This window comes from Empidonax traillii, unplaced genomic scaffold (assembly GCF_003031625.1).
Source record: "Empidonax traillii isolate 1590-97213 ecotype Southwest subspecies unplaced genomic scaffold, ASM303162v1 scaffold789:size291746, whole genome shotgun sequence".
Taxonomy (NCBI): Eukaryota; Metazoa; Chordata; class Aves; order Passeriformes; family Tyrannidae; genus Empidonax; species Empidonax traillii.
The window spans coordinates 260,179-276,691 of record NW_020955982.1 but is presented as its reverse complement, the minus strand read 5'-3'; the positions used below and the strand labels follow the sequence as shown (position 1 = coordinate 276,691).

Genomic DNA, 16,513 nt, shown 5'->3' with positions numbered 1-16,513 from the left:
TGCCTGGAACTGATCCCAAAATCAACCTGCTGATCCTCTGAATATACATAACTGTGGATCTTCAGTACATGTGACTCCAGGTAGAGCTGAGCCCAGAATGGGTTGGGTTGGAAGGGACCTTAGAGATCACTGCTTCCACCCCTACCATCGGCACCTTCCACCAGCCCAGGTTGCTCCAAGCCCCGTCCAACCTGGCCTTGGACACTTCCAGGGATCCAGGGGCAGCCACAGCTTCTCTGGACAACCTGTGCCAGGGCCTGTCCACCCTCACAGCCAGGAATTCCTTCCCAATATCCCATCTAGCCCTGCCCTCTGGCAGTTTGAAGCCATTCCCCCTTGTCCTGTCCCTCCAGACCCTTGTCAATAGTCTCTCTCCATCTTTCCTGTCGGCTCCTTCAGGCACTGGGAGGCCACAATCAGGTCACCCCAAAGCTTCTCCTCTCCAGGCTGAGCAATCCCAGCTGTCCCAGCCTTTCCTCCCAGCAGAGCTGCTCCAGCCTCTGCCCATCTTGGTGGCCCTCAGCAGTCAGGTCACTGTGGGCTGTGTCCAGAGTCAGACTCCATAACTCGTTTTTAAAATAAAATTATACATGAAAATGCCCAGCACTTCAGGATAACTTTCCTGAGCCATGAAACATGAAGGACTCCAACTCCACCACTGAGCTGCTGCTGATGGCACATCCTTTCAATGGGCACTTGTGTGCCCAAACTGCAGCCTGAGCCTGCCTGGCAGAGCAGGGATTTAATTCATACCCCAACCTGTGAAGCACAACAGCTGATGGAGAACTGTAAGAGCAGAAACACTCTGCTGGCTTTCTGAGCTTCTGAATTAGTGTAATGCATATTCTCATCAAGATTTACATAAAAAAACCTGACTAAACTAGTAGTCAATTTAGGTTGCAATAAGAAACAAAACACTTCTGATCTAGCTAGCAGCTATTTTCCAGCACGTCTCAATTTCCAAGGAGCAAGCTGGCGTCACTAGAAAAAAAATGTAATTATTGCAATCCCAAGAGACACTCAGGGGTGGGTTTTGTTTGGTTTTGCTGGGTTTGGTTTTTAAAGATGCAATAGGTTATTAGTTCTTAAAGGCAGGCTTCCCTCCACAGGTGCTGCAGGATCACCCCTCAGAACACAGCCCTTGTGTAGTGTTTCACAGACACCTTCAACTCCCATTTTCATTTCCCCAGTGTCCGGAGTAAAGAGTCAGTAATGCAAACCTGCCTGTATCCATCCTATAAAAATATGTTGTATTTCCAAGGACAATGAGCACTGAATTGTGTAATTGTAGCAATTTGATGACTCATCCCTGCACCACTCCGGGTACCAAAGCAGGGCTTGCAGAACTTGCACATCACGCAAACTCTTCTGCTGAATATAAATACACTGAGCCCCAAATAGAGCCAGAAACCACTCCCTCTACACCTGCCCCTCCAAGCACCACTTTGGTGCAGAATCATCTCCCTGGAAGGAATGACAAAAGCAGTTTGCAGTTCAGCCAGGCCGGGTCTGGGGGCCAAGTTAAGCCTCGCTGGAACATCCCCACGGTGCCCACGGGCTCAGCTCGAGCTGGCAGGGTGAGACTGGGCATCACTAAAACAATCCTAATCCTCCCTTAGCTTGTGACACAGCACCCAGCAAGTGTCCCTGCAAATCTTTTACTTCAACTGCAAACTGCCTTCTTTTCCCACCCAGCTGCTCTGCAGCCCCTTCCCAGCCCCAGAGGAGCTGCCCTTGTACCCTCAGCTTACAAGTGGTGCTTGTGTTTCAGCTGTCTTGGTTCCACTCCCTGCCCAGAGCAGAGAAACCTCAACACTCAAACTGTTTATCAAAGCAATCGAGCTTATCACTGATATCAATGCAAACAGTTGCAGCCACTTTCCTAGAACGTTTCTCAATTAACTTCCACAGCTCCAGAGAACAAAGACCTTAAAAGGGAAATCCTTTCTTCCTGCAAATAACAATTTAACAGCAAAATCTTTCAATCAGAAACATGGCCCTGACAAACTGGAAGTAGGAAGGTACACAGACATTAGCAGCAAGGTACTGCTTTGCTTTTTTTATTTTGTTTTTTGTTTTTTTTTTAAATTATTATTATTTTTAATTAAGAGAAGTTACCTCAAGTTCTCAGCTGCAATTATTATTATTGGGTTTGCACTAATGGTTCATCTGTTTTCCATATAAACCTTTTAGGTAGAACCTACCTGCACTTCCAATCCTAATCCATCCCAAAGTAAAACAGTTTTTCCTCTGCACTTTTAAGACTCAAGGGAAACTTCAAACCATGTTACTCAGTGAACTCATTAAAACTTCTGAATTAAATGCAAAGCTTCAGTGTTTAGAGCTCTGACTACACCATGGACACTTGTCTTGTGCTACATACTTGCTCAGAACATTTGCACCTACAACTATACCAAAAGCCACCCTAAAAAACTGGATTTTGTTAGGCAGGAGGATTAGATGTGATAAGCTTTTTTAGAAGGGGAGGGGGGTTGGTATAATGGAAGCATTAAGTTGTATTTACTACCTTAGAAACTCTCTCAATGTCTAGTAAAGACCCCCTTTAGCTTTTAATTCCTGTGTTAAAAAAACATCCACAAATGAAAACTCGAGGGGAAAATACTAACTCGAGATTGTCACCTTTCTTCTTTTTAGAGCAGGTGCAAAGAAGCTTCTTCAGATCAACTCATCATTTAGAGGACTTGAACAAGGAACACAAACTATTTAAAAAGCTGCATTTCACCGCTGCCCTCTCCAATTAGCAGAGGAGCAGCACATGTGAGTGCCAGGGCTCGGGAGCAGCCAAGGCATTTGGGAGCCAATTGCTGCATCCCTCCAACCAAACTGCGACACCAACACACCCCCCACAGCCCTGAACCGGCTCCAGGCACCTCCCAAAGGCACAGCACTTCCCCTGGAGCATCCTTGCCAAAAGCAGGGGGGCCGTGTGGACACCTCGGGCAAAAGTTCAAATCCAAAAGCTCCGAGTTGGACAATTTTGCTTACATCACGTTCATGGGTAAACAAGACAACACACCCTCCTGCCCCACACCATGATTAGGGGTTAACAGCATTCCAGATTAAAGGCAGGACAAGGAACTTCTCCGAAGCAAATTTCAGGGTCAGCTGGTAATTAGAGGACTTCAGATTCATCAAAAATAAATTAGCCTCAGTTAAGATTAACTACACATCTGCAACTCGGCTGCCTGGTTAAAATATTTCCAGGGTTATTCCTGGATTCCCACAGGGAATTTAGGGCCAGGTCTCTGCTGCTGGTTCCACGTGCCCCCAGCTCTGTCCCAGCTGAGTTCCCTCCCTGTGGAGGGGCCTGAGGGGCTGTGACAGGGATGGGCACTGATGGCCACGGGACACACCAGGGAGAGGGGGATCATTGCAGACACTGAGCCTTTTCTCTCATACTGTTTAATACCTCTGGCTTTCCCTGAGGTCCAGAAAATCCCTGGGAGTGTCCCAGGCCAGGTTGGAGCCACCTGGGCCAGGGAAGGTGTCCCTGCCCATGGCAAGGGGCGGAACGACAGCAGTTTTAAGGTCCCTTCCAACCCAAACCATTTCATGGTTCCCTGAGAAGCCCTTCAGCCCTCACGCAGGACAGCACTGAGAAAGGGAGTGGCCACGACTTCCAGCCTGGGAAAAGTGGCTGAGCAATGAACACCACACAGCAAAGCACATATAAATGAGGAATAATTGAAAAATAAGCAGCTCCAAACAACTACAAGCCCACAGCCACAAAGTCGTGGCATTAAATACTAAGGCACCAAGAATGGAGAAACAAAAGAAGGCCTAAGCTTCAATTAAACATTCAGTAATTACCTCCAATGGGGCTCTGCATTTTCTCTCATTTTTCTAAACCAGATTCTGGCCCTTCTTCCTCTACATCCCTTCCTGTTTTGCCTGGGCACCAGAACCACATCAGAATTTATTCACATTCATTGGGTTTTGCCCTTCCCCAAGGATCAGCAACATTTTAGGCATATTTTGAAGAGGCTTCTGTGCAAACTTTTAGTGCAAAAGTTACAAAAAGGTTCCTCAAAACCACTGAGGAGTCTAAAATACTAAAACTGTAGTAATCCTCAACTATTTATCTTTTGCAAAATAAAAGGTGTTTGCACGAAAGAAATATAGAAGTAGCAGCACTGCAATGAAATATTGAATAAAACTAAAGCCCAGAACCAGTGAGCTACTCCAAGGAAGAATCCTGTGCTGTTCCCAGTTCAGTTTTTTCCTCCCAAGATGTATGGCAGTGTAATCCAGATTTGGCAACTCAGGAAACTGGATCAATCCTTCGTAATTATTCAGGAAATTCTAATCACTCACTAATTGTCTGGAACACAAGCTTTTGTTTATACACAATTTCAGTGTGTTTTTGGAACTGCTGACATCCAAGCAACCCAAAACCTGCAGGGAACTTTTATCTCCATAAGGGCTGCAGACTGACCAGCGAAAGAACAAACCCTTTCAGTAAAACAAAATGGGAAAAAATGCCCAAATCCTTTTCTCCAACCCCCACTCAGCCTTGCCTGGGGTGAGCCAGACACTCTGCACTCGAGTGCTGATTTTATCTGGGTATTCAAAGGCATGTGCAATTGCATAATTGAGATTCCCCCTGGTTTATATAATGGATGGTAAATGCTCCTGACCTGCACGGTCAGCACCACTTCTCCCTCTACAGCCTCAAGATCCGGCTGATGAGCACAAAAAGCACATCAGGGGCAGACTGCACAGACAGGCTCTGACAACAGGAGGAACACTTGCCCCAGGTCTCAGTTCCCCTGGATAAGCTTGAGACTTTTAGACTCTATTTGCTTTAACAACCCAGGTTTAAGTGTGCAGGACTGCAGGTGAGTTCCTGCAACAGTACAGCAAATACATTTTCAGTATTATATGACTTTAATAAATTCTCTAGTTCAAGAATCTTCAAAAGCAGACAAAAGTATTACAGTTTTTTCAAGCTCAAGTGTGCATTCAGATTCTGCCATCATGCATAAAACTTTGGGGATAACTTCACCTGATCCTTGTTTAATTCATTTTTCAAGTAGGACATTTCATCATCATCCGAGGAACTCGGAAAGAACTTTACATCCACTTTCATTCATTCATCTTTTTCTTTTTTTTATTAAATCACATTTTTGTGTTTTCCACCAAATTTAGACTCTAACAGCCTTAATCCATTTAGCACAATGATATTCATCATTCATCAGTCACAGCATGAAAGACATGCCAATATGTTTGCATTTGCACACCTTGTAGCAAATATTTAGTAGTGTATTTATTAACAAATAATACTAAAAAGATACAGAAAAACACAGATTAGAAGCATAGTTTGGATCATCCCTAAAGCCTGGCTTAGTAATTGCATCAAAAAACACATGTGAACTCAAGGAATACAAAAACCACGTAAGAATTAAAAAGGCAAAGAGTTGATCTTCAACAGCTGAGAGTTCCTGATCCCAGCAGTGCAAGGGCACTGACCAGACCTCAGTGCTTACAAAGTGAAAGGGCTGGGATGGAGACAGCCTGGATTATTTCTCTATGGCAACAAAATCAACTCAAACTTCTCAAGTATCTCTAAAATCCACTGGGAGAACATTCTGCACCACCACCACCTTCCCTAGGGGGGCTTTGCAAATGTGGCTCTTTTGCCAATATTATGCCAAGTAGCAAAGAGCTGTGGTGACAGATCCTTTTTCCTCTGGGCCACTTCCCCCAGCCTGGACAGATGGGCACTGGTGATGTTTGCTCAGTCCTGCTGCTGTGCTTGGAGCCACCTGTCCTGCCCTGCACTCCGGGGCCTCCTCTCATTTGGGGGGATTCTCCCACCACTTCAAAGCATCACAAGAACCAAACCACCCACGAGAAGACTCTTCTATGCCACAGCCCTGAGGGCCTGCGAACCAGCCCGTGGCACGGCAGTGATGGAGGCCCAGGGACAGCTGGGAATGGCCAACCTGCTACACCCCCGGGAGCCTGCACAGGGCAGGGGAACATCCTCACTGCCACTGGGACCATCACTAACACTGACATCACCAGGCCAGGGCCAGCCCCTCCTGCAGGGCTGTGTCCCAGGAGGAGCCCAGCAAAGACACTGCCCAGATGCCATTTTAACCTGTGCTGTGAATTTATGATTATATGTTTCTGTTTCCTTGAAAATTCTTCTGTGGAAGAGACACCAAAGCCCTGCAAGGGAGAGGACAATGTCACACATCCCCAGAGCACGCTGCCTGGCATCTCCTGTCTCCAGATTTCCCTCCTCCCCTCCACGCAGGAGCAGGGCACTCCTGGAGGCAGGCACACTTCCTAGCACATTGCTTTCCACCGTAACAGGATCACAGAGAAAAAAAAAAAAAAAAAATCCTCTTTTCCAAAAGGAGGCTGAGAAAGCACGAACATGAGGCTGTGGCTGACAACAGCCCTGCACTCACACACAGCCTGCTGCTGATGCTTCCTAAGAGACATCAGCAATAACAGCTCCTGCCCACTCCTTGTGAAATCTCTCGAGCTTAGTGGGACTGTGTCAAGCTTTAAGGGACACAATTTATGTCAAAATTACACTCCCTGTTGCAGCTCTGAGCAGCGGGCTCTGGATTTGCTGAGACAAGGTCTGGTACCTCGTGGGGTTACATGAATCCATCACAGACTATTTGTCTCCACAGGGACACATCCTCCCAGTCTGAGAGAGGATAGATTGAGATGTCTCTGTGGAACAAGAGAAACACCAGCAAAAGGCAGGTTAGCAGGCCCCCCAGAGGAACAAGGACCAGGTCTCTGAGCTCACACCACTTTTTCTGTGCTTAGAAGTCCCTTCTGCAGCAGCTCAGTGAGGTATCTCAGGAGGGAGTCATATCACCACTTCCTCCTAATCTCGATCATCAAGACTGGTGATGAAGTAAATTACTAACTTTTGATTAGCTGCAACTTCTGAGGAAAGATAAGAGAACTGCCCAGCAGCCAACAGCATGGTTGAAATGACTTGAAAAGCTCTTTAAAAAGAGAGCAGGGCTCCTGAGAGGGGTCACTCCTCTGGTCAAGCCCACGTGCAGCTCAGGGATGAGGTGTGTGATCTTCAGTGCTCTCTAAAAACCACTGAGAACAAGCAAGCCCCAGAAAGCACTCGTGTGTATGAAGTGGTTTGTACTGGCCAAGCCCTTTCCCCGGCAGCAGAAAGGTCGGGGATTGGCAGCTCTCAAACAGTCCCACGCTGTGGAGGCCACCACAGGTGACTCCAACCTGTCATGGGGTTCCACAGGCTGCTCTCACCACAGACCACGGGGAATGCAGCTGGACTCGAGTGGCAGGGGCTGAGGGACTGGTGAACGTCACGTGTGAGGAAAATCAGGAAGCAAACCTCCCAGTCACTCTATCTGCTGCTCTCTGGACAGCAGGGACACACCTCTCCTCAGCTGAGAAAAGCACTGAGCAGGGCTCTGGATCAGTCCTCGCTCACGGGCTGCAGTTCAATCCAGCAAGTAACCACTCACTTCTACTTCAAAATAAACACCAGGAATTGTCCCACTAAAGAGCAGGACTCTCTTCCTGCCCTAAGAGTGAACAGGCTGAGTTAATAATTGAAGTCATAAAGCTGAGAGCACTCAGACACACAAAGGATGACGGAGAAGTGCTTATCACAACCCTTCTTTCAGATAACCAATCCCACTTGGAAAAAGCATTCCCTGCATTGCTCATCTCCTGAAGGGGCTGCAGCAGAGCAGTGCCTGGCTCTGACACCCACCCCAGTGCCCATCCCAGTTTGGGCAGACCCCAGGAAATGCTGGGATACAGCCCTGGGGGAGACAACCACGATGGCCAAGCACAGGAGCTCAAGGGGGAATAAAACACAATGTTACCCTTGGCAAAATACTTGCAGTGAGTGCAACTACCACCAAATTGCACTGTCACATCAGCCCTCAAAGTCTGTAACACCCACACAAAGAACTCAGAAAAAAGAAACTGCTGAAAACAAACCCCGAAGCACTGCTAACTTCAACTGAGAGCAGACTCCAGCTTCAGCCACAAGAGCCAACAACACTGGCAAGCACTGCTGCTGGTCACAAGAGGGAAAGCTGGCCATTTTTACCTCAGCTTTAAGGAGTGGGGATAGCAGGCCATGCTAGCCCCAACCAGCAGCAGGCTAACCACGGGTAGAGCTTTAATTGCTCCTGCAGTCCTGGACTGAAAGCTTTGTGGCTCTGAAAGAAGAGACACAAATAAAGGGACAAGCACAGATAGTTCAGATATTGGAGAGAACACTCTGTCCCCTTAAGAAAAGGAACCAAATATGTATTTCTTTTTAATGGATCTGCTGGGCTGTTTCCAGAAAGAAATAGTAACAGTCCCACTGTTTTGAGGCAAAATACCACAAAACATGTCAAAGAGGTTATTTGTAAATTCCTTCCAACCTAACAGAGGCAGCAAAGCAGTTGCCTGGTTCTGACAACTCATTTTAACAGCTGCAGAGAAGAACATTCCCAGAAGGATGCAGGCTCCAGAGTGACAGGCCAGGCCTCATCTCCCATCTGGGATTTCGTGCTCCAGAGGAAAAGGCTTGAGCAGAAATGCATGTCCTGCACTTGCTGGCATTTTAAGAACACTGCATCATGTCTGTGCCTGAATTTGCACTGTGAAAAAAGGATGATGAAGTTATGATGTTAAACTCTTGGCTTTCAAGTACAAACTTTTCCAACTCCAGTTTCCGTTGCTGTATTTCCTTCTGGTGTCAGAACAGAAACACCAACCAACAGAAGCTCCAAGTTAGTAAAGAACAACAAACAGAAGCTTAAGCAAGTTAATCCTAAAGTGTATCATCAATAAATAGATAAACTTCCTTCTGGAAGTTTCTGTGTTTAAACTGAAAGAAGGGAAATTCATGTTAGATATGGGGAAGGAATTCCTCCCTGTGAGAGTGGGGCACTGCACGCAATCAAGCTGAGAATTTTAAGAACAATAAATGGAAAGAAAGGTATGGGAAAGAACCTTTTCTAAGAACCCCAAAGACCCCGTGAGGGTCTAAATGAGCATGAAAAAACCTAAGCAGAGCTTTAGAAGAGAGATAAAATGATCTTTTTTTAAAAAAGTGAAGGAAAAGTGTAACTGAAACAAGGAAGAAAGCTGATGAGGCAATACTTGGTTAGTAGGTTAAGTTCATTACATCTATCTAATAATTCATTTCCCAAGGATTTCCCTATTTCATCACATCCTACACTACGCAATAATTCAAAGTGATGTCTGGGCTCTTATCTTCTGCTGCTGAATGATTAGTCTGCAGTTCACACTGTAGATGTTTGCTTACAGAGCCCAGAGCCCTGGATGATGCCTGCCAGAGCCCTCAGAGCTATTCCCAAATCAGTGTGACAAAGATGCTTAAAACCCTGCAATGCTCCACCAGGCTGAAGCCAGGGAAGGTGCTGCACCCACAGGGCTGCATTACACAACTGGTAATAGAACCAGTTCCTCTAAAGACCTTAATAAGAGACCAGTATGGTTTTGATTCTGCAGTCAAATCCATGTTGGAGCAGATGAAAACAGGAGCTATTGGAATCCATGTGTGTTCAGAACGGGGAGCTCCTTGGTACAACAGCATTATTAAAGATAATTAAGGAGTTAAAAATAAGGCCTGGGAATCTATAACAGTTTCAAGTATTAGGAACTGGCATTTAATATATGCTTCTGAATGCAACAGGAACAAGTGATAGGGACCAAGGACTTTATTTCCAAATAATACCAATTACATTGCAAGTCAGCACAGATCAGAGCAAACTCCAAGTAACACAAATAGGAATAAATACTTTTTAATAAATTATCTGTCTCTCCTCTCCATTCACTAACAGCTCACAGAATGCAGAAAGTAAATAATTTTCCAGTAAACTGCAGGAATTATGAAGGTATTTGACTGCATGAAAAAAAGGACTGAACTCAAAGACTATGTGTGGACAAATGGAACACCACCTCCAACCCATGGGCATCAGAGGTGTTTGCTCAGTGTTACAGCCTGATTTTAGAAGAGCCTCATTAGGTTTCAGGATTAACACCATGGAGAGCAAACCTGATCTCTGCCTTCTCCTTTTACACGGGTTCCAAAGGACTCCTGGAGCCTAAATGGTTGAAAAAGCACCAAGACTGAATAAAAGCTTCCTGAAGAGATTCTACAAGGCTCGAGATTTAAGACTGTTCTTGCCTCTTTCTGGCCTGTTCACTAATTACTCTACACATACACCACACAGATAACAGATACATCTCCCAGATAAGGTCTGGGAATCACCCAAGAGCTTCTCTATCTCCCTCCTTGCACTTGCTATTAATCATCATTACCCTAAATGAATGTGTGCTACAGAACCAAGACCTATCTATGCCCCACCTGACATATATGTGGGCTTAGGGCTCAGGAAATGATGAAGAGCAAGCCACGGTGCCAAAAATAAAAACTGGGGAAAAGCAGCTGGTGCCACTTTCACTTCCAAGTTCCCCTTCAGCTGTCACCAGGTCACACACCCAAAAGGAGAACTTTAAAAAAAAAAAATATCTCCACAGCCTGTTCCAAAAGATTCAAAACCTCGTCTGGTTGCAGCTCTACAAAATAAATCAGACCTTAATAAAAAGATAAAAGCCTTCATTTCGGAGCAATACTTCATAGACTCATGGAATATCCCAAGTTGGAAGGGACACACGAGGATCATCCAGTCCAACCCCTGGCCCTGCACAGGTCCAGCCCCAAGAGTCACCCCCTGTGCCCCAGAGGATCAGCCAAAGCCTCCTGGAGCTCTGGCAGCCTTGGGGCTGTGCCCACTGCCCTGGGGAGCCTGTTCAGTGCCAACCACCCTCTGGGGGAAGAACCTTTTGCTGAGCTCCACCCTGAGCCTGCCCTGACACAGCTCCAGCCATTCCCTGGGGGCTGTCCCTGCTCACACAGAGCAGAGATGGAGCTGCAGACCCCGGTGAGGTCTCCCCTCAGCCTCCTCCTCTCCAGCTGAACCAGCCAAGTGCCCTCAGCCGCTTGACTCAAACCCCAGAGCACACTGCACACACCACCACACCGCTGAAATCCTCCTCAGTCACTCCCACGTGCAACAGGCTGGACACACACAGTTGTTTCTCTGCACACACTGAGCTTTCACAGCCTCAAAGCAATCCCACCTGCCCTTGCAGTGATGTTCTTTATCAGTGAAATTCCTTAACCCTGCTAACTGCTGCTATAATACAGCTACAAATGTTCTGGGATTGTGCAATTCCCACAGGCACATGGAGCAGGAAAGCCTTACACAAATGAACTGGCACTTCAGCGTGACAGATCTGTAACGATTCCTGAAAACAAGACAGGTTGGAGAAGTCTTTCCAAGTGACACATTCTGACAAAACATCTGCCTTAGCTCTGGGTGTTAATTATATGGCACCACATCTGTGTGATAACAGGTTTCCCAAAACCTCGTGTCTAAAGCAGCACGTTCACCAACAAACTGGATTGTATTTTAGCCTGTAATCAATATTATCAACAGAAGTTTGTAATGCAACATATTCTACATCAATTAATCAACTCCCAGCCCGAGCAGAGCCTTCCTCTGTTGAATTTACAGTTTATGTACCCAGTGGAATCGATTTGTAAGGAACTGGGGACAGTCCAAGTCCTCAGACTCAGCACAAAGAAGTCCTAAACAGCTCTCAAAGCGCTGAACACAATTAGGCTGAAGCCACAACTTCCAAAGCCAGGTAGGGAGGAGGTACCAAATTCAGCAAGAGAGTGCAGGGTGGCAGCAGCTCCCACCCTCAGCAGGGCTCAGGAACCAGCCTGGAAACCATCCCTGGCCATCCCACCACACTGCCAACACCACTACCCAGCTTAAAACCAACCATGACCACTCGCTAAAACATCCTCTGGCCACTGACAGAGAAGATCCAGGGAGAAAAGGAAATTCACAATTCCCACTGAAACTAAGTTTTATTTTACTTTTCCAGGGAAGGGGTCAGTGGATAGATCAGGAAAAGGGAGCGGGAGGATTCTGCATTAGAATAAGCTTGCAAATATTTCCAAGACAGACACCAAACCTCAGTGACTTTGCCCTGGCACAACTATAGGTACCTTCTGTAACCATTATTTGGCCATGAGACAGAGTTAATTTCTATACATTTGAATTATCCTTCTATGTGTTTATCTTGGGGGTTTTTTTCCTTGCTTTGAATACTATTTCAAAATGGGAAATATAAAGCATTCAAATAGAAAAACATTTCTAATTTAACAGAAATTTTGAAGGAATTTCTAATTCTGAAACTGAAATTTGTTGGAACTCAAGTGGCCACATTTTGCAGGTGGGAGGAGAGGTTTTGAAATAACTGGTTGTTGTCTAAGGTAAGACTGTGGCTGAACTCAAAGGGAGTGACAAACAAAACTCAATTGTTTGTTTTCATTCACAGAAGCAATTTAAGTACTCACTTTGTACACATGAAAGACTGAACCACTGAACAATGTTATTATGTTATAAAATACACAAATGTTAAATAATGACTGTGCTCTGCTAAAAAACGTGACATTAAGAAACACCTGAGGAAGTGCCACACAGTTACTACACACACTGGGCATTTTCTTTCCCAGGTAAATCCCCCGGGACTTCAAACTCGTTAACTGGTACCAAAAGATGCTTTTTTATCATTTACAATCCCTCCCAAACCAGTGAAGAAACAGCAGCAATTCCCCATCTATAAATTAATGCAGGCTCAGCTCCAACAGCTCACTAGAAAAAAAATAATAGAGAACTTAGGGGTTAGTGGTTTTCTATGCAGAATAACCCCCCATCCCTTCACTTCTTCCAAGTTCCAGCACTAAGTTAAGAGGAAAACCCAAGGACCCCAGGGCTCCCTGCTCACTGCTCAGCATTCACACACGTGCCCAGAGCAGCGTCAGGCTGCACCCAGGCACACACAGAGTGGCAAATAAAAAGCTTCTCCTTTCTAAAGGAAATCACACAAATATCACAGGCTAGTCAGTTCATTGCAATTTAAGAGAAAAGGCAAAGCTCATTATGTTATTTTTTTTTAAATTAAACGAGAAAGCAAAACGTAGCAGGCAACATGCAGAACTATGTGCTACTTATATCACAACGTCAGTAAACAGGCAATCAAACACAACCTCACCCACCCCCAGCACCTCCTGCACAGAAAGCCCTTTAAGAGTCACTCCTCCAATGCAGTTAAGTAGAAGATTTCAGAAAAAAGGATGCACAACAAACATTTAGCAGACTTAACAATTGGATTAAACAGAGTCCTGCGAGTTTAACACAAGTTCAAAGCATAAGGCATAACATTTACAACAAGAAAGAAGAAAGGCACCTGGAGACATCTGACACTGGGCATGCTCTGCAGGCATCTCAGTGCGCACATGCTCTCTACCAGGTTGGAGCAGCCTAGCCACAAAGACCTTGGCACAGAACACTGCAGGGTGACAAAAAGGAAGGAAGAGAAGAAGCAGTTAGATGCCACAACAAATCACTCAAGGCAGGCAACTCATTAGTAAGTTAACGTGGGTACTTATCTATGTTACTCTACAGCAGTCACCAGGCTGGCAGCCAAGGGTAAAATAACCACTGAAGATCCTGTGCAGCATCGAGGCATCCCCCTGTCCTGAGCTCGTGTGTGACCTGCTGGGTTGAGTGCCCAGCTGAACGTTCTAACTGGGTCCCAGCAGGCTGGGAGCTGTTCCAGTTGGGTCCCCCACTGTGCTGACAGAGGCTCTGGGACACTCAGTGCAGCCATTGGGGCTCTGTCCTTCAGCAACAGCAACTTCAGCTGCTTTTTCAGGTTACTGAGCATCTTTGTTGCTTAACCCAGATTAATAGCTCTGGATCAAAGCTACACACCCATTGCTAAATGCTCTTTGCAGGGAATGCAGCAACTGGACAAGAGAACCACAAACATCATCATGTGTAAAAAATCCCCTGGTTTTTTGGCTCTTTACTGTTATTTCGTAAAAACGTGTTGTTCTCTATCTTAATACAGTGTTGCTGCTGCCTTTTTTGCTCTCTCTGGATTTTTCAAGGATCCAGTTTGTACACAAGTCCCCAGAGTGCACCCCAAAAAGGGAACAGCACCAGGTGCTCCCCTCACAGATCCCCCCCAGACACAAGGGCAGGAGGCTCCCATTAGGGTGGCAAATCTTGAGAGTGGAAGTGGAGGAGCTTTGGGAATTAAGGTTTGGCTCTCCCCACTGTCTCAGCTTTCCCAAACTATTTGTGGTGCTTTATTCCAACAGCAAAACCGACATCAGTGTCTGAGGTTCTGGCTTCTGTACTGGGACACCGACAACCAAAAAATTGGGGTGTTTTTAAGACAGGAACAACCTCTACGTTCAAACTGCAAGACCAAGTTCTGCTTAGTCAAGATGCATGGTACCCTGAGAAACTGGGGGGAAACTCTGGAATTCTCAGCTGAAGATATCCTAAAGCCAAATTATACCCTGACTTCAGTTATTACTCACACCAGCACCCCAGCTGAACTACCAGAAGTTAGGAAAAGTTTGGAAATCCTCTCTGTTTTTTTTCTGAAGCTGAAGAAATGTTCTGCAGAGATTCCCCAAACCTTTTACAGCTCCAGGGTATTATTTCACAGCTCCTTTTAAGGACAGAGCAGCTCATACACCAGATAAAGTTGGGGGAAAGGCTTCGATCCTCAGCATCGAGCACAGACCCAGCTCGAGCCCTTGGCACAAGCTGAGCTTCCAGTATTTTCACACTGGCTTCCAATTTAGTCATAACAAAGAGTTTAGTTATTTTCTATTTAGTTAGTTATGTTTAGTTATAGCAAAGAGCAGATCTTTAAAAGACAAACCCCACACAGGTCACAACTGCCAGTGGAATAACTGGAGGTGAAAGCAGTTTGTGCCAGGAGGGAGGAGGGGGAGAGAGCTCAGGGCACCTGAAGGGGTTAAAAACTAATTGCTTTTATTTCATGTCTTACGAATAAAACAAAAGAAAGTGGAATATTTTCATCTCCATGCTAAGGAGAGAAATTAAAGCAAGAACAGGCCACGACCAGCATCAAAACACAAGTGGAATTCTCTCTCCTCTTACGCAGCAGGAAGGTGGTGATTCCACAGGGATATCCTGTGCTCTGCTCTTGGCATGGGGGCAGCGGGTACACACACAGGGTACAGGTACAGGGGAAAAATGCACATATTTATGCTGGATTGTATTGTTCTTTCCTCAACAGCAAAATAAAGCACAGTTTTCTATTACTGAAAGTTTCTTGTTTAAAGTTTAGAGAAATGTGATTTTGCACTTAGCCATAGAGTAATTAACCCAGTGTATCCGTAATTACTCTGCAGTAATTTCCTTGGACATGTCCTCTCACAAAAACTCGAAATTTAGTTCTCAGAGCTGTTCTAAGTCAACCAGTGACAACAGGGAAACCACCTTCATTTCAGCAAGGCACCCAAAAAATGGTTTTCATATTTTTAAAGAGATGGGGTGTTCAAATCCACTGATACTGAACACACAGACCTTTTATTGGTCTGTTGCTTCAAAACTAGAGTGCATAATTCAAGAAACTTCCTTTCCAGTCTGTTTCACTATTAAATCTTATTTGGCATAATACCTGTATGGTGTTTCTGCAACACTGAGGCATCAAAATTTGGGGTACCACTGCAGGTATTTATTAAAGCCCAAAGAAAATGTTGCATATTTAAACATATTGGTGTGGTAAAAAAAAATTCATTCTGCTCACATGACTTAATAAAAATCACTGATCAAAAAACACAGCAAACTTGTCTCTTAAGATGTTCAGATCAGGTGCCCAAAGCCAAGTATAACGTTTGAATGAATCTACACCTGTAGGTGTCCATAAATTATAAGCTAAATGGTTTCACTATTTTTCACTAGTTTAGGTTGTTAGACTGCTTTTTCTTTTATGAACTGCTTTACCTAAATAAGCTGAATTTTAAATACTTAGGAGCAAGATGGGTCACTTGAGAGCGTTTCTGTAACTTTAATTCACAGTCCATGAGACACCCAGGCCGTTTCCACGCCAAGATTAAGCCCCACAAAAGCCTTTTCACAGGATTATGAAACCCTGACTGAAAGGATTTATAAAACCATATTGCACAATACTACAAATTAAATATTGCCTCCCACTTCACACCAAACAGGAACGTGCAAATATTTGTGTGTTCACTGACATGTTATTGCTTGACCTGCTTTCGTAGGGACTGTCAGGAATAAAAGTTTAACAGTTACTACAGACCCAACCTTGCCCATCAGGAAGGAGCCTGAACTCTCCCTCGCCTTTCCTCAGGATCCCAGGGAGCTGCAGCTGGATTCAGGGCAGTTTGGAGAGCTGTGGGATCACCTGAAGCCCTGTCTGCAGGGCACACAGGGGCTCTGAGCTCGGGGACAAGAGCAGAGGAACTCTCACACTCTGACCTTTGCCAAGCCTCACACCTGAAAGGATTCACACCCTAATTTCACTATCAGATGATTGAATTTACTTCTATACACAAAGCCCCAGGAATTACAGTTCAAGA

At 45.3% G+C, this 16,513-nt stretch overlaps 1 protein-coding gene across 1 annotated transcript in view; it reads right to left on the bottom strand.

The window, feature by feature from the left end:
• LOC114066658 (F-box/WD repeat-containing protein 11-like) overlaps positions 1–16,513 on the bottom strand; it is a gene marked incomplete at its 3' end in the record, with an annotated part of 38,423 nt that overhangs the window by 9,270 nt on the left and 12,640 nt on the right. The window contains exon 2 of the mRNA XM_027901491.1: positions 13,330–13,431. Within this exon, the coding sequence (XP_027757292.1) occupies positions 13,330–13,431 (102 nt within the window). The remainder of the gene's footprint in view (positions 1–13,329; positions 13,432–16,513) is intronic.